At 45.1% G+C, this 18,298-nt stretch overlaps 1 protein-coding gene across 1 annotated transcript in view; it reads left to right on the forward strand.

The window, feature by feature from the left end:
- Positions 1-18,298, forward strand: part of Hunk (hormonally up-regulated Neu-associated kinase) — a 108,051-nt gene that overhangs the window by 7,313 nt on the left and 82,440 nt on the right. The window contains exon 2 of the mRNA XM_015478338.2: positions 7-70. Within this exon, the coding sequence (XP_015333824.1) occupies positions 7-70 (64 nt within the window). The remainder of the gene's footprint in view (positions 1-6; positions 71-18,298) is intronic.

An 18,298-nucleotide genomic window follows, 5' to 3' on the forward strand; every position in this document is an offset into this window, starting at 1 on the left:
CAGCAGGAAGCTGGGCGAGGGCTCCTTCGCCAAGGTGCGCGAGGGGCTGCACGTGTTGACCGGAGAGAAGGTGAGCTTCCTGGGCGCCGGCCTCTGGCCCGCGGGTTACGGGCTCCGGGAGGGAGCGGACGGCCGGACCCTGCAGAGAGCATGGCACCGGGAGTACCAAAGCATCGTCCCGGGCCAGGCGCCCCCCACTCCACCTGGCTTTTCTCTCTGGCCAAAAGAGGGGTCGAGCTAAACGCGCACTCAGCCCTCTCCGTAGGGGGTCATCTGGCACCCACTGATGGGTGGTCTGGGGTCATTTTCCTGGGGCGGGGTGGGGGGTGGCGACCGACTCACCGCGAAGTGGTCCCACGTATCCTTTTGCTTTTCGAAAGGCGCCACCTTGGCGGACACCAGAGCAGGAGGGTCAGGGTGCAGGAGTTCGGGGACTCTGCGCTCTCTGTGGGTAGGGGAGACAGATCCTTGGAGAGGCAAGAATAAGAGATAGAGGACCTGACTCTTACGTGCGAGGCGGAAGGGCCGATATAGCCGGCCTTAGGGGTGGCTTAAGGTTTGATCCCTTTCTAGGCTCTGGGGAGGAGCTGGGGAAAGGCTGAAACCCTACAGATATTCCTCTTCACCTCTGGGCTGGGGCAGCTAGGGGATTTTTGTGCACAGAAGATTTCACATACCCTCCCTACACTCCACCAGTCTGTTCCTCAACCTGCATTTCTCTCCATTTGCCCCTCCCACATCTGCATCCCATGAGCACCAGCCAATGCTCACCCCTACCACTTTCTCCCCTCCCCCCCCATCCCTGGATCCCTCCCATCCCTGGGTGGCAGCTTTCTTGCAGACCCTGCTTCTTGCAGGTATAGATCCACACAGACACCCCCCAGAGTTTAGAGGTTGGGAGTTGTGTTCTTATCTTTTTAGAAAAGGGGCTAAGTAAAGGAAGCCCTCCTCAAGACACGGAGGGACACCTCTCTGGCCAAGTCAGAGTGGGATGAGGTGATCCCTTTCCAGGCCAGGTGTAACTTGAGAAGAAACCCTAGAGACCACTTAGTTTTGAGGCTGGGTCAACCCCGGCTGTGAGGCGTCCCAGGCACGGAGTTGTCCCAGACTTGGAGCTATTCCAGGCTGCTCAGCTTATAGTCATCTAAGACTCAAGATTCCCCCCAGGCTGGGACTTGCTCACACTAAAGGGGAGCAGCCCCTCTTGGAGGGAGGAGGGAAGCTCAGGGCTTCCTAACTGGGCAAGTAGCCAGAGAGCCAAACCCTTCTGGCCTCAGAAGTGGATCCTCCATCCAGACTGCTGAGAACCTGGTGGCCAGGCAAGCTGCCCTGCCTGCCTTCCTGCCCCAGCCGCTCCTCACCTTTAGTTCCCCTCCCTACTCCCCACCTTGTCCTGGAGCCCCTTGCATTTGAGTGCACAACCCCATCATCCTTGTAAATTGTCGTTTATTTCTGTAGCCATTTCAATTGGGGGACCCCTTTATTTTGGGTGAGTGGGGTAAGAATGAGGAGTTTTAAAAGGTGCTTCTGGACTTCTATGCAAATGTGAGGGTCCAGTATGAACTCACTACAGTAATCTTCAAAGAAAAAAATAAAAAAGCAAAACCAAAAAACCAAAGCCCTCCGAATTTCATTCTAGTCCAAAGGGAGCAAGGAACACCTTACTTCTTGGTTCGAGTGGGCTGTCCTCCTTACATATGGTGGGTCTGTTCAGGGCACATGGATGTCGCGCTAATTGGTGAGCTCACTTCTGTCCCTGTGTAAATGGGTGGTAGCATTTTATCTCATTTGGAACGTATAGGATTCTGTCTGGTCCTGATGTTTCCTCTCTAAATGTAGCAAAAAAAAAAAAAAAAAAAAAAAAAAAAAAGAGGTGAGTCCCATGCAAACCAGGTAGTGGCAAACATTACGAGTTCACTTTGGGAGTACACTCAACTCCCTGCCCTGCCCACAGCTTCCCTGGCTACTCTCCACTTTCCCTTGTTGGGCTGTGCCTCTGCTCCTCACCGGTACATTTTTGCTTCATAACATAAAGCTCTTGGCCTTGCTGAAGTGCCTGTGGATGTATTCAGAGCTCAGCAGCTACTCTGCTACTCACTACTCTGGGTTCTGGAGCCCGTTGCATGGCCCAAATGAGTTCCAAATGAGGAGCTGGGTGACACCCCCCAGTGTTCCGCTCCTCCCCCTCCCATTTTATCTTTCTTAATTGATGATTCTCACTTCATCTTTGCAATGAGAGGAGGTATTAATTGGATGTGAAATTATTTCCCTGGACCAATTGATTTGATCTAGTTAAGGACAGTGGTTCCTAGTGGGGAGGCAGAGGCCAGGGAGGGATGTTCATGTTGAAAAACTTGGTTTTCCAGCTCTGTTTCTCTCCAGCGTGAGAACCAGTGCTTCTGTGGCTGTAAGCAAGCATTAGGAGAAATCTGGATTTTAGTACACTCTGTTGTTGGCTTTAAAGAAACAATGGTGTCATTCATAGCATTTATCTCCCAAATTCAGCACCTTTAATGCTTAACTAATAGATGTGGAGTTTAGCAGATTGTAGAGATTAAAATGTGTGGTGGTTTTGTGTGTGTGTGTGTGTGTGTGTGTGTGTGGGCACAGAGCTCTTGCATGCATGACTCTGCTTGGGAAGGATCACAGAGTTAATGAGTCTCCATTCCCACTCTTGTTTTGGGTATTGCCTTACTAAGTTCCGACCAAAACAAAGGTGAAAGCAACCTCAGGCTATTTGCAACCACAAGTCCTTTTTAGAAGGTGCAGGCTTCAGCTGGGAAGCTGTACTAAAGTGAGCAGACCAATCAATCAGTGGCAGACCTTGATATGAAGGGAACCTGGAAGGCAACCCCCTTCCCCTACTTTTTCCTCCTTTCTTGGGGTGCATACTTTTTAGATAAAGTACTTTTCTCCTTTTCTGGGGGGGAGGGGTACCAGGGATTGAACTCAGGGGCACTCAACCATTGAGGCACATCCCCAGCCCTATTTTGTATTTTATTTAGAGACAGGGTCTCACTGAGTTGCTTGGCTTGCGAGGCTGGCTTTGAACACGCGATCCTCCTGCCTCAGCCTCTGAGCCGCTGGGATTACAGGCATGTGCCACGGTGCCTGGCTTCTACTTCTTTTTTTAAAGGAAACAGGCTATATGGAAAGGGAAATGAAATCATGAACATGATTTAGAAATAGATGTATCCTGCTCACCCACCCCGAATGGAAGGATTCAGGGCAGGTTATCTTGGAAAATCAGTTCATGAAACAGGATAGGGAAAGAGAAGATGAGGGGGTGCCCTGGGTTTCTCCTGTTTCATAGCTATGATCTCAAACTGTGTACTTTGTGTTGGGTGATTTCTGCCCAAATCTGGAGTACTGGTGGTCGAAGGCATCTGGGGAGGTGGTGATGGTGGTGATGTTTGTGTGCCTTTTCAGTGTGAAGCACATTTCCAAAACTCTGTGAGTGAAATTCTCTGTGTTTTGCCTGGAATTACTGTGAGTCTGGATGACAAAGGAACCACTTTTTCCTGCCTTTCTTTCAGGCTTTGATCCTATCTTATGCAGAGGCCTCTGTTGCTACTGGTGCTTGCAGGACAGTCTTTTACCTGCTCTGTCCTCAGAAGTTTGGAAGTAATTTGAATCTAGATGGCCCTTTGACTGCTTGAAAACAAAGGATGGCTTTAGGCTGAGACCTGATTTTGCCCCCTCTGGTTTTGAGTTAATGTAACCTCTGTAAAATCTGGCTTTAAAAATGAAAATTCGCTGGATCCTATGAAATTGTTAATTGGTACATTCTCGTTCAGGGCTGAACTGAGTTGATGTTTAGATCAGGAAAATGATCATAGAATTAGATTCTGAAAAGTATCTCAATGACTTTGAGACAGAGAACCAAGTTGCAGAGCAGGAGCTTGGAGTGAGGACTTGGGAAATCCCGGAGCACGTGTGCTTCCTGCCCCTGGTATTGGTAACTGACACCTAATGCACAGTCTCTGGCCCATAATAGATTATTATTACATTTGACAAAATTGATAAAATATAGCTAGACAAGCATTATTGGGCAAAGTGTAAATGTGTATCGAGAGTAGAGCTGATTTGAAAGGCAGGCAAACTCATTATAAGGGCAACCAGAGTCACCCATTACCTTCTTTTGAGATTAAGAGACAAAATTGGGTACATAATGACTGCTTAGGATGTTTAAATATCTTGTTCTAACCTTTGGTTAAAGAAAAAAAAAAAGCCTGTTTATCACTTCATTATCTATTTGGGGCTAAAAATAAGGATTGTGCGCTTAGTAAGTTGCCAATAATCAGCATAGAGCATGACAGTGACAGATACCTGGAGTGAAGGAGTTACTAAAAATACAATTTACTATGTTTTGCAGAGCAGGAAATATGACTAATTTTAGAGTTGGCCTTTTGGCAGATCTCTTTTTAGCAAGTATTTCTGAAACAAACAGGTGTTAAACCCTGTATTTCTTTTTAAGTGCTAGAAATTTAAGGGGTAATAGTTCTGGGAACAAGAAATGCTTAGAGAACTGGAAATTCCTATTAATCCTCAGCAGGGACTTCTTGGCAAGAAGGAGGCGGTTGCAAAAGCACCTGCTCAGTGTGTCCTGGGTGACAAGGCAGTGCCTATAATTTCCCAGATTGCATGCTGCAGTTGCGGGCACATTCTTTTGAACTTTCTGCCTGCCTCATCTTTTTGAAGTACTTGGGAATGGTGGAAATTGGCACATAGAGCTGGGTTCCTAGTGTTCATTGATACAGGTCCCAGGGACTTCAAAGGGTGCTTCGAGTCAGCGTAACAGTGCAGAACGGTGCCCACGAAGAGGAGTACAACCCTACATTTTCTCTGCAGGAGTTGGTTCCCGTACCTAACAATCAGACTCGGGTCTGCAAGAATAGAGAATTGTGCATGCTGCCCATTGTCCCTGAGCAGCGTGGCAATCATCCATCCCAGATCTTACCCTCCCAGGAGGGGTTGGGAGTGGCCAGACATGCCCACCCAAAGACATGGGCAGGCTGAGTGTTCTCTGTAGGAAGGCAGTTTGGACTTGAAGTATCATTTCTCTTGGAATATACACCCTGTCTCGGTTATTCATGGAAACCTAGAGACTTACTCTCTCAGCTAATTGCAACCTAGTAGTCAAGACTTATTTTATCTAAGTGCTGCAGACACTTCATTTGCTCAGCAAGGGCGCTGGCCACTTTCAACTGCTGACCTGCACTGAATTTCACGCCTTCTGATGGGGGTGCTACTGACTGGTAAGGTCCTAGCGGGAAGGAGGGAGTAACTCATGGCCTGAATGCTACCTGTGCAGTTTAATGCCTTGGCAAACCTGAGGGAGCTTTCACCTCTCCTTTATCATCCAGTGGTATTGAGAGTTTTATGGCTTATTGAGAATGTGCCTTGCAGTTTCTCATTAGATGCTGGCAGCAACCTTGGGCAGGTGAGAACCAATTTGCTGGTGTTTTAACTTGCATTGCCTAAGGAGAGGGATGCTATTTTGGTTAGCCTTGTGTCACTGTGACCAAAAGACTTGACAAGAACAATTAGAAGAGGAGAAGTTTGTTTGGCTCATGGTTTCAGAGATCTCAGTCCAAAGATGGCCGACTGTTGCCCTGGGCTCGAGGTGAGGCAGAACATCCTGGCAGATGGGTGTAGTGGAGGAAAGCAGCTCAGGACGCGGCAATCAAGAAGCAGCAAGAGCTTTGCTCACCAGGGTCATAATATATACCCCCAAAGGCATGTCCCTAGTGACCTACCTCCTCCAGCCACGTCTTACCTGTCCACAGTAACCACCTAGCTAACTTAATGCACTGGGTAGGTTAGAATTCTCATAACCCAATCATTTCACCTCTAAACTTTCTTGCATTATCTCATACCTGGGCTTTTGGGGGACACCTCATATCTAAACCGTAACAGATGCTCTGAGTAGATTTACTCTCTGACTTTGTTAGTTTGCCAGGATGACTATAACAAATGATCACCAGCAGTGAGGTTTAAACCGCAGAAATTTATACTCACAGTTCTGGAGGCCAGAAGTCCACAATGAATGCCTGGAAACTGCTCTAGGGGAGAATCCTTCCTTGCCTCTTCTGGCTTTTCTGGTGCTTGCTAGCAGTCCTTGGAATCCCTAGTTAGTAGCTTCAATGCTCCAATCTGTGTTATCTCTTATGGTTTTTTCCTCTGGGTGTCTCCTCTGTTTCCAAATTTCCTTATCCATCTCCTTATAAGGACACCAGCCATAGGATTTTGGGTCTACCCTCATAGTATCATCTCATCTTAATTTGATTAACTGTACAAAGATCCTATTTGCAAATAAGATCGCATTCACAGGTACTTGAAGATATCTCTTGGGGCTAGGGGGGAGCACAGTTCAACCCACGACCCCTTAGATCATTAGTATGGTGTTGCAGGTGACTTCCTGGCAAACTGACCTTGGGAAGGAAATGAATGTGCTTTCAGGGAGTACATAGCAGGGCCAATACCTGTGAGGGAGAGGGTGAGGGGAGTGGGTAGGGGAGGGGGTGGAAGGGACAGAGCAGCAGTGTGCAGAAGGAGAAGCCAGACTCTCATGCAGTCTGGAGCAAAGCTCTGCCTATGCTGTTGTGAGCCCTAGAGCCCAGCTGGCCCTGGTCCAAGTTGGACCTTTATTACAATTCAGGAATCAGGCCCTGAGAAGGCAGCATAACCCTGGACACGATAGATGTTAAGGGCAGTTCCTGGGAAGGTCTCACAGCTGAGAGTAGGAAGCTGGGGGAGTCATCTACCGCCTGCTGAGAGGGACTGGGCTGGAGCCAGGCTCTTCATCTCCAGCACAGCGGGACAGTTTCCTCACTTCCTGCTCCAGTAAGGTGGCTGATGGGCAGGCTCCGCGTTCCACACGCTCTGATCTAAACTTGGCCTCTCCTTTCTCTTCAGTTTCAGTGTTCAAGACTCGTTCCTGTTCTTTGGTCCTTGTAGGTTGAAGTCTCCCTTTGCTCTGTGTATTTTCTCTGGAGAACTTTGTGGCAACAGAGCCTGGCTGACTTGTCACCTGTGTGCCTGATTCAGAGATGGTATCGCCCTTCCGTGGGAGAGACCCTTCTCCTCTCATCATGAGTTGGGCCAAAGTCGTTGAGGGGGTGGTGGGAAATGGGTTTTGACAACTAGAGTACCAATTCAGACCTTCTGATGGACACCGAGACGGTTCAGGGCAGAACCACCTTTGATGTCCTCTTATCGCCTTACTGTGCCCACTCTGCCCTAGCACACAGTTCTAATTCCTGAGTTCTTTTTGTTTTGAGATCATTTTTTGTGTTTTTATGATGCATTTGGTGACGTTTTGGGGTAGGTCATACAGATTCATGGTCTGGAATTCAAAGTCTTTGCGGGAGCTCACCGTGAGAAATAGCTGCCTCTTATATATGCGCCTCTGTTCCCAGGTCCTGTGTCCCCAGAGGTGACCCCAGGTTCTAGTTTCTCATGCATCCTTCTGGAGGTGCCCCATATGCACACATGCCCATGTGCATGTCTGTAAACGTGTGAGTGTGGACAGATGTGTCTTTACACTGTACATGCTGTTCAGTACCCCATTTTTTTTTTTAACTTAGCAATACGTCTTCTCTAGAACTACTACAGAATTGCCTCATTCTTTTTAAACGCTACATAATATTCAGTATACGGAGATAATATACTGACTTAACCATTCCATGTTAATGGGTATTTAGATTTTAAACATTTTGGGAATTGTTATTTCCACATTATGCTGCAATACATATATCTATGCCCATTTGTTATTTCGTAAATGTTTTCAGTTTATCTGAGGGGTATTTTCTGTATATCTTAGTATTAGGCTAAATCACATGTCTGTTTTAACTGTTGATACATAGTGCCAAATTGTCTTCCATTGAGGATGTCCCAATTTATACTCACAACAACTTGGTTTAGGGGTGTCTGCTTTTTTTGTGCATTTTTGCGAGCACAGGATATTTTTATACTTTTTGATCTTTTCCAATGTGGTAGATTAAACATGGTATCTTGTTTATTTTTTCTCTTATTTACAAGGGAATTGAGTATATTTTCCACATGTCCTTGGCAATTTACATTTCATTTCTGTTCACTTTTCATGTTTAGTCCTCATTTTTTCTCTTGGGTGTTTGGTCTTTTTCTTAGTGATTTGTCAGGCCTCTTTGTATATTAAGGAAATTAGTTCTCTTTGAGTGATATGGTTTGCAGGCTGCTTCATCTTTCCCTGTTCCTCATTTATTCTTTGTCTTTGTGTCTTGGTGGTTCTTGGTATCTGCAGCGGTTACTTCCTTGGATTATACTAACTAGAAAGGACCACTGATGGGTTGGGTGTCCATGAACCTCTAAAGATTGTATATGTAATCATATTTATGGGGAGAGGATTTATGAGGAGTTACTTGCTTCCAAAATGTTAAGAGCTACTGCTTCATTGTCAGCTGTACTGACTGCAGAGAGGTTTGTGGGTTACTGGGACAACGGTTTGGGTCTCCTTGATTTGTTAGCATCAGTGTCATTGGGCTAAAGTTGTAGATCATATTCAGGTTAGGTGGGTTGGTGGCACAAGCAGGACCCTAAACTAAGCATGTCTGATTATTGCCCCAGCCCTGCCATGATTGGCTTTCAGGGGAGAGACATGATTAAGAGTGGACATTGGCATATTTGACCCTAGCTGGGATAAGCCAAAGAGGCACCTATGTCTCATCACCTCTTCATAAAACAGGCAATACAGTTTATGGTGGATTGTTGCTTTGGTTGTCTGGAGATGTGATGGTCTTTGGAGATGGCGCCTTTGGCGGGTGATTAGATCTGCTTCCTGTCTGTAATTAGTGTCCCTCCACTGTGTGTGGACAAAACAAGAAACCATTTCTATGAGCCAGGAAACAAACTCACCAGACACCAAATCTTCCAAAGCCTTGATCTTGGACTTCACAGCATCCAGAACTGTGAGAGAGAAATTTCTGCTATTGCCAAGCCACTCACTCTATGGTATTTTGTTATAACATCCCAAAGGGACAAAGACAAAGAAAAAGGGGGAATGTAGAGGGAAGTGACTTTTTAAGGAGCAAGAACCACCATGGAATTTGGACACTGAATGCACTAAGTCAGCTGTGTGCACACGTGTTAAAATATGCCTTGGCACTCTGAATTCTTCCTACCAAGAGTCCTCCGAGGAGCAGCAGTGGTGGGGAAATCACTGGGTCTGCTGGTCGGAATCAGCATCAGCGTGGCCTCACTCTGACAGCTGTCCCTGAAATGCCCGTGTCCTCTGTCACCCCTGCTCTCAGAGCGTTTCTCACTGCTGCTTGGGCTGCAGTAAATAACTGCCTCAGACAGGGTGTCTGCAACAGCAGAGGCTGTGGGTTCCCTGGGGGTTAGAAGTCCAAGGTCAAGGTTGTGGGCGGAGGGCCCGTCCTCTGAAAGCCTTGAAGGAGGGTGGTTCCAACCTCTTCCCATTCTCAATGGCGACTTCTGCCTGTGTCTTTTCACATTTTCTTCCCTGGAGGCCTGTCTGACTCTGTCATAACAAGTGTCCCCTTGTATGAGGACACTAGTCCTACTACATCAGGGCCCACCATAATGACCTCACTTCAGCTTGGTAACTTCTGTAAAGACTCTGTTTCCAAATAAAGTCATTCTGAGGTATGGAGGGCTAGGATTCCTATTTATGAATTGAGGGGGCACAATTTGACTCTTACCTTCACTTGACCCTGTGTATATTTTATGGTTTGGATATGAGTTGCCCCCTCAAAAGCTCCTTTGTGAATGCAGGAATATCCAGAGGAGAAATGGTTGGATTGTGAGAGTTGTGACCTAATCAGTTCATCCTAGTTTGAATGGACTGACTGGGTGGTGATTGTAGGCAGGTGGGGCGTGGCTGGAGGAGTGGGGCGTGGCTGGAGGAGTGGGGCGTGGCTAGAGGAGTGGGCGTGGCTAGAGGAGGTGGCGGGTGGCTGGAGGAGGTAGGGACATTGGGGCGTGCCCTGGAAGGGTGCATCTTCCTTGTGGCCCCTTCCCCCTCGTTCTCTGTGCTTCCTTGCTGCCTTGAGGGGAGCAGCTTTCCTCTGCTGGGTCCTTTCCCCCATGATGTGCTACCTCCCTTTGGGCCCAGAGCCATGGACTGGCCGCCTGTGGACTGAGATCCCTGAAACCGTGAGCCCCAAATAAACTTTTTCTCCTCTAAGTTGTTCTTGTCAGATATTTTTGGTCACAGTGACACAAAAGCTGACTAACACAGTATGTATTTCTGTGTCGATGTGCTTTTCATTCATCCCCCCACTAGACTGTAAACCTGGTGAAAGTGGACCACGGCTCTATCCCTGGTACCTAGAGTAGTACCTGGCACAGAGAAGGCGTTGGGTAAATAGTTTTGGGATGGATCTAAGAAAACCTTCCATCTTCCAGGACATGCGTACAGCCTCCTGGATGGCAATATGTAAGTTGGCAGGCTATGGATCTGCAGGCGCTTTCTGTTTCTCTTGCTCCTTGCTGCTTCTGGGAACGAGTGCCTGAGGTTGAATGGGTTGCTTGGCTGGCGCTCTGTAGAAAATGTTGTCCTGGAAATAACCATGCTTTCTGCACAGATTTGTTAAGGTAGGCACCTGAGGATCTGAGTGACAGGTGATCAACAAGAAGCAGACAAATATTTTGCAGTGTCACAGGACTGCTAATGGACCCTCAGCTCTTTCCTGAGAAATGTACCAACACTGCAACAGATGGGAGAAGCTGCTATTTGCAAACATACATTTCTTTGGATGTTTCCCATGGAGATATATGTAGGTTTGGCGTCTGTCTCTTTGACTATATTTTTTTCTTATAAGTTTATTAGTCTCCAAAGTCAAGTGCCTGCCAAAACATTTTATAATCCTGCTTGCTTCTCTTGCCCATTTTCTGAGCCATTGGATTCATTTTGATCCCCCTGCCTGCGGTACCTCTGCTCTAATCCCCTGCTCGAGTTGTAATTGTCTTACATCCTCCCTCATGGCTTTGGGTAAGTTGTCAGGCCATCTTCCTGACCCTGTTTGGACATTTTTGTTCCATGAGGCCTTTCTCTTGGTCATCTGCTCTTTGCCAGAGCTCTGTGTGCAGCAAGAATGGGTGTCCACCAAGCTCAGAGTGTCCCCGCAGAGTCTGCTGTCTCAGTGAGGGATGATAGGAGAAAGTCCAGATTCATCTTCCTGGAGCAGGATCACCAAACACTGAACCAAGGAAAACCTTCCATGAACAAATGAGCGGAGGCTCTTTTCTTTGACCATGAGGCGGTAACAGCACTGATAACAAGAATAATGATTAACCTTTATAGGTTGCATATCATCTGCTGGGCCTCGTCCTGGATGTTTGGCTGCAAAAGACAATATATGCCTCACACAGCCTTTTGTGGTAGGTCCTGTTGTCCTTATTTTGCAGAATAGATTGACCAGTGTCCTGATTTGCCCAGGACTATCTCGAGTTTAATACAGAAAGCCCCACATTTTAGGAAAACCAACAGACAATGGCAAAACCAGATTGAGTATTTGGAGTCTTAACAAAGAGTTTCCAAATGAAAGAATTAGTCAGCAGCTAATTAGGTCACTAATCAGTGATGAATGAAAGCTCAAAGCCCTGGACATAACTGCTGGGATGGGTGTTGTAGGCAGTAACCTCCACATGGTCTGGGGACTGAGAGAGACTTTCCTGCACCTGCAGTTCTGGTGTGCTATTTATTTACTTTTGTGTGTTTACTATGAGATGAAGAGCCTGAGCCAATATGTATTTCTCTCTCTGGGTACACACCCACAAAGGTATCTGTGTGTAGCATATGTATGCACAAATGCATATGCACTTGTATGTACACTATTAAATATAAGTTACAGAATACCATGCAAAGTTTATCATGCCATAAATTTGTTGCAGGAGACTTTCCCAATGAAGGAAGCAGGGGAGACTGAGTTGCTCAAGTTAGTGTTCAGTCTAAATTTAGTTTTTCTTTTTCATTGGAGGGAGAAAGACCTAGGATAGGAGAGAGGTTTTTGAATCCAGTGGTGTGTGTCTTTAAGTGCAAGTGTGTGTCTTAAGTAGCACAATGTACAGGCCCTTCGAGTCTGTTTGTTCAACCCTCCTCTACAAGAATGGACACAGAATGTTCATTAAAAGCAAAATAGAATACCTGGTGCATCTCCTAGTTTAATATACAGACCATCTGGAACTAGACCAGCTTTTTCAAGCCTCTGCATAGTTCTCATTTGAGCTGAGAGGGGACATCAGAGGCAAATGGAATGAGGAAGTGCCTGGGGTGAAAGTAAAACTTTAGGAAAGTTGGCTGTAGAGTCTGGGATCTGAATATTTTAGTGTTTTATCTGAGCCCTGCTTCAGTGAAGCCAAATGGATGAAGATAAGTGTTATCACTTATGTAATCGGGGTATTCATTGGAATTCCTGCTGCTCTGATATAGAAGTCTAGCTTTCCAAGTGCATTCTTTGTTCCAGATTAAAAATTTAATTAGAGAAACTAGTCTATGACTCAGTTCTCCGTTGAACATTTACATTTAATAATACGAATGAAGAAAGCTTGTTTTGAAAACACTTCTGCAGGTTTGTAATGTGTCATTCCCATAGGATGACATTTTATTCTATTAAAAACTAACATTTGTGAGCAGTAGTTGCAGTTTCAAGGCCAATTTGATGTAATAAAACTTGAATTTCCCTCTGGAGGGCAAGTGCTATGTGACTATTGTGCTCCTATCTAATTCATTACTCTGAGATGCTTTTTCTTAGATCAGGAATGGAGTGTTGAAGTATTGTTTTTTTTTTTTTTTAATCTTTCTTTCTCACTTTTTTTTTTTTTTTTTAAATCATAGAGGGCCATTAAAGCAGCTGATAAAGTACCTAAGAGTGTTTGGAATAAAAAAATTTTTTTTTTAAATTCTAATAATCAGATGAAGAATGTCTTCCAGATTTTGAAGGGATTTATTATTCAACAGCATATGTACTTAAACACAGATAAATTGTCCAATATATCAGTGTTGTTCCTATGATCAACTGTGATTTTTTTTCCCTTTGCTGTGGTGCAGGTAGAACCCAAAGCCTTGTGTATGCCCCACCTGCTGTTCTTCCACTGAGCCCTCCACCTAAATGTTTTAAAATAATGTTTAAAAAAGTATTTTTGACCAATTATTTAGCAATATAAGATTCCTTTAATCATTCAGTCACAGGTGCATTTTAGAATAGTTGAGGTTTTTAAACACATTCAAATGAATCCTGGGCTGATATTTGTTCCATGAGGCCTAATATTTGGTAATTGTAATGTGCTTTTTAAAAATACCCCCTACACCTACTCTTGGCTTGCCGTGCGCTTTACCCATCCTGCTTCACTATTGACTCCCCCTCTGTGTTAGATGACTTACAAAAAATGTTAATTTTCTTTCCGGTGAATTAAATAGGACCCCTCCCCCTAAACCCCTGTTCCTTGTGGAAAATAAACAGGAACACAAATAAGAAAATAAAAATCATCCATAATCACACATTCCTTTGTAGACCACTTGATTTTTCTTTTTCCCCCTTTGAATTCATATGCTCCAAAATTGGAATACTCTGTTCACATTGTGTTGCAAGTATTCTTTATTTCACTGATAATAGAACATTTCCTCATGTTCCTTTATAGTCTTTAAAAATTTGATTTTGATAGCATTCCATTCTTTGAAGTTACTGTTAAACCAGTAGAGTAGGGACTTTTTGCCTGTGCTCTCTAATCTGTTGCATAATGGTGACATGTACTAAAATATAGGCTTTAGGGATGACAGTTTTGGTTCCCATCTTTTTGCTCCTTAGCATTTGGGTAATCTTGGGCACAGCATTCAAAACTCGTTTTTTTTTTTTTTGTATTGGGGATTGAACTCAGAGGCACTTTAGCACCTCCAACTCTTTATTTATTTAATTTCTATTTTGAGTCAGGGTCTCTCTAAGTTGCTCAGGCTGGCCTTGAGCTTGTGATCCTCTTGCTTCAGCCTCAGTGGCTAAGATTACAGAGATGCCCCACCAGGTTTGACTTCAAATACTCTTAACTTTAGTTTCTGTATCTGTACAGTGGTGTTAATCATGGATATTCAGTGGGTATTTGGTTAAAAAACAAAGCACACACACAGAGTTAGCTTGAAAACATTCATTATTGTTTTAGTGAACAAATGGCAGTGGGTTATTCTCTTAATCTCACAGCTATGTTTAAAATTTAAAGGTGTAAATTAGGCTCTTTCACATAGCAAGAAACAGATCTGCAATTTATCAGGGGTGATGGAGTTTCACTTTCGGGGATAAAGGGGAGGAAGCTGATGGGGCCCTTCTGTTTTAATCACCCCCCTGAGGCCTGGAAGGCTTCTGGGGACCCCCCAGAGGGGCCAGATGTCTGCATTCCTCAGATTCCACTTCCCTCCTATCTGCCTCTGCCTTGGAGCTGCCTTGGCAGCTTCTTTGGCTCCTAGAAATTATTCCTCCAACCAGCCTGCCCTCTGCCTCTTGGCTTCTCACTGTCCCTGACATTTCTGGGGTTGACGACATAGTGCTGGGAGGCTATGATAACTGAACACCTCCTCCTTATCTTCTTAGCACTGCGTGCCCTTGGATGGCAGAGTCATTTTCACAGTGGAAGAAAGAATACACCTATAGGCGATGCTCCACGAGTTCCCAAATTGGTATGGTTTGGACAACTTCCTTCCCCATGTTCTTGTTTTGGTAGCTGCCTCTTTGCTCCACAGTCAGAAAAACATTTTACCATCCTCAGGGGGTATGATTTCCTCCACATTTATGATTTTGGGGGTACCTAGCTGCATCTGTTATCTAACCTTTGATTCGCGTGATCTAAGTTCGAGTGATCTAAGATCTCTTTAGAGGTTGGGACTGGGTTGAGAGAATTTTGTCTTGCATTACGATGGCCAGATTTTCTGTGTTTCAATTCCTACCATGTCCCCAAGCCTCCCATCCCGCAAGGCTACTTTATTCCTGTACCTATTCAGCTACATTTGGCCACCAATTGTTGTATGATGTGGATAGCGATTGTTTCCTGTTGCCTGTGGGACAGGAATGCTTCTTGAATTAGAACTAATTCTGGAGTTTAAAGTATTAAATGTCAAACTGAAAGAAAGCATGTCTGAGACCTTCTTTGTTGCAGAGGGAAGGGCATCCCAGGCCTAGGGGAAGGGAAAGGAAGACAGGAAAGGGAAAAAGAGAGAAACACTGATGACTCCATCCTTTTCCGTGTCATTCCCTCTACCCTCCTGGGAAACTCTTTCTGTTTCTGTAAAGGTCATCTTAAAGTTTATTTCTTAATCTAAAGCCATTTGCTAAATGGACTGTGAGGTCAGGCTTCTCCTTACTGGGAAATTTCCCAGTTATAACTAGTTTTAAAACAAACTAAAACAGGACTGGGGATGTAGCTCAGTGGTCCAGCACGCGCTTTGCATGAGTGAGGGCCCGGATTCCGTCCCCAGCGCTGCAGAAAGAAACAACAAAAACCAAAAAAGTACCAAAACATATTACCTTTCCCTGACTATCAAGATGACAATTTATTTTTCATTCAAACGTGATTGCCTTCTTCTTGGGGAGCTGCTGATAACCTGTATAGGACTTTTGTACAGATCAGTAAAGCTATACCTAGGCAAACCAGTTAGAAAGGGCGTCACCCTGGGAAGACCAATTAGAAAAACGCATCCCTTCTGAATAGGCCGATTAAAAGAAGGTATATCCTCAAGTGGACCAATTAGAAGTCTCCTCTTCTGGATGGACCAGTTGGAGAAATGCTTCCTCTTTGAGTGGATCCAGTTGTATGGTGCATGGTTTAGCAAGTAGCCCCATTTCAGGAGAAAAATCTGCCCTTTCCTCCAGGCACAGAAGCTGGCAAGCCAAGAGGGGTCTGGGTTTCTGTGCCCAGTAGTATTTTCCAATGGGTGCTGGCATCTAAAGCACCAAAGACTCTATAAATAGGTCCAAAAATCAGATGTGCTCTCATTGGAACCTGCCTTGTAGAATGGGAGCTGGGCATGAATCACAGACAGAACTCATGCTGTCACAGTGCAAAAGGAAATGTTTCCTACTAGAGTGACAGATTAAATACTCCAGGACTTCAGGATATCTTAAGTAAAAATCTGCAAAACTGGTCCTGGTCTGTCTTTGGCAGTCTACTTTGCTGCTTGCTTTAGAAGAGAAGGAGAAAAGCAAGACGAAGAATCTGGGTGAGAAATAAATTCACTGTGTCTGTGTCAGTCGCTACCAGCGAGACACAAGACATCTTGCGGCATATATAACAATCAGGGTCTTGGGGAAATGCCCTGCACTGGACCCTCAAGACCTATCACCTTCTGTCTCCGGAGCCATCACTCAACCTGATGCAGGGCCCAGGGCTCAGACTTCCTGTGTGTTAAGAGCCGAAGCAGCTGTTCAATCTGGCCTGAGAGACCCCTGGCTACAAGTTCAGGGAGAAAAATCTCAAAGTGCCGATTGCTCATGGGCCCCCCTCTGTGCTGTTTCTTTCTTGGATGAGCAAATAGTGTGACAATTTAATAAGGGACCTGTGACAATTACATGCAAATGGAGAGAATGGAAAGTCAGAGCCTTTGAACAGGGATTTTTTTTTTTTTTTCTCTCTGGGAAAGGAATGTGGCAGTTTTGGGTTTCTCTGTGTGTAATCCGAGAGGCACATCCATCTCTCTGTGACAGAGGAAAAATTTCAGCATTAGGAAAGGAACTTATGATTTATAACAAACAGCTGGGTGGGCCATGCCTCACTGGTGCCTAGGCAAAAGTAACCTTTTAAAAATAGCTGCTCAGCATGGCTTCCGCTTCTAGAAAGACTCCTAGACTGGTACTTAGTTTATTGCAGTGACCCTAGAGACGCTGTCATTCTGAGCATATGCACATGGAGGCCCAGGTTGAGCCAGGGTCATCCTAGACCTAACAAGTCTTGCATATGTCAAGGTGTTTGCCTTGCTGAATTGTGTCCCCATAAAATGCAAAAGTTGAAGATCTACCTCCCAGGACCTTGGAATGTGATTTTTTTTGTAGATACAGTCTTTAAAGAGGTAATTAAGATGAAGTGAGGTCATATGTATGGGCCTTAATCTGATATGACTGTTGTTCCTGTAAGAAGAGGAAATTTGGCCACACATGGGGGCAGTGGGGTTGGAGCGTTCCTATGAAGACACATGGAGAAGGTGGCCATCTGCAAGCCCAGGAGAGGCCTCAGGAGAAACCAATGCTGTCCATGTCTTGATCGTGGGCTTCTGATCTCCAGAAGTATGAGGAAATACATTTCTGTTGCATAAGCCACCCTGTCTTTGGTGCTGTGTGATGGCAAGCACCAAACAAGCCAATGCCACGTTTATAGATCCAAATTCTCGGAGTGTACTGAATGCTCAGGCGAAGGCTTCCAGAATGAGGCTGGGAAACTGCAGTTAATTATTAAGACCTCTGGTGAGACCTTTTCCTTCTTCAGTGACTTTTTTCCTGTGGGAAAGAACCTGGGGTCTGCCTCTCACGCCCTTGCTCGTTCATTTCTGCTTCGTACTGAACCACATTATGTCTAGACCCAGGACACCTGTACCGGAAGCAACCTCCTTGGAGTCAGGAATGGATCTTGCTGGCAGACTGCTGGTTTGCTGTGTGGTGTGGTGCCCTGTGCTGTCTGATTAAGTGGAAGGGGGATGGGGGGCACAAAATTCCTCCTTGAAAATATTTAGTTCCAGAAGTAGTTTCTTGATTTCTCTGGCATATTTCTACAACCATCAGAAAAAGAAAAAGGAAAAAGAAGTGTTTTAAATTTATTGGAATTTCTTAAGGGACACAGTTTAGATATACGAAATTATTAGAATGGCCCATAAAGGCATTGATGTTAATTGTTTATGGGATATTTACATGTGATTAGTTTGCATATAATTTGCATGAATCTAAAAGGCTATGCTATGTGGCTCCTGAAGTGTTCACACTAAATAAAGTTGTCATTACCAGTAGCATGGTGTCATGGGTGATCATTCTCTGGGGTTCCTGTAACCAGCTACCACTGACTGTGTGGCTTAAACAACAGGAATTGATTGTCTCCCAGTTTGGAGTCCAGAAGTCTAAGATCAGGGGTTTGCATGGTTGGTTTCTCCTGAAGATTGGGAGGAAGGGTCTCTCCAGGCCTCTCTCCCAGCTCTGGTGGCCTCAGGTGTTCCTTGGCTTGGCATGGCATTCTGCCTGAGTCTTCACGTTGCCTTCTGACTGCGTGTATCTGCCTTTTATAACAGTTACATTGGATTAAGGCCTGTTCTGATGACCTCATCTTAACTAGATCA

The sequence above is a fragment of the Marmota marmota genome, unplaced genomic scaffold (assembly GCF_001458135.2).
Source record: "Marmota marmota marmota unplaced genomic scaffold, marMar, whole genome shotgun sequence".
Classification (NCBI taxonomy): domain Eukaryota; kingdom Metazoa; phylum Chordata; class Mammalia; order Rodentia; family Sciuridae; genus Marmota; species Marmota marmota.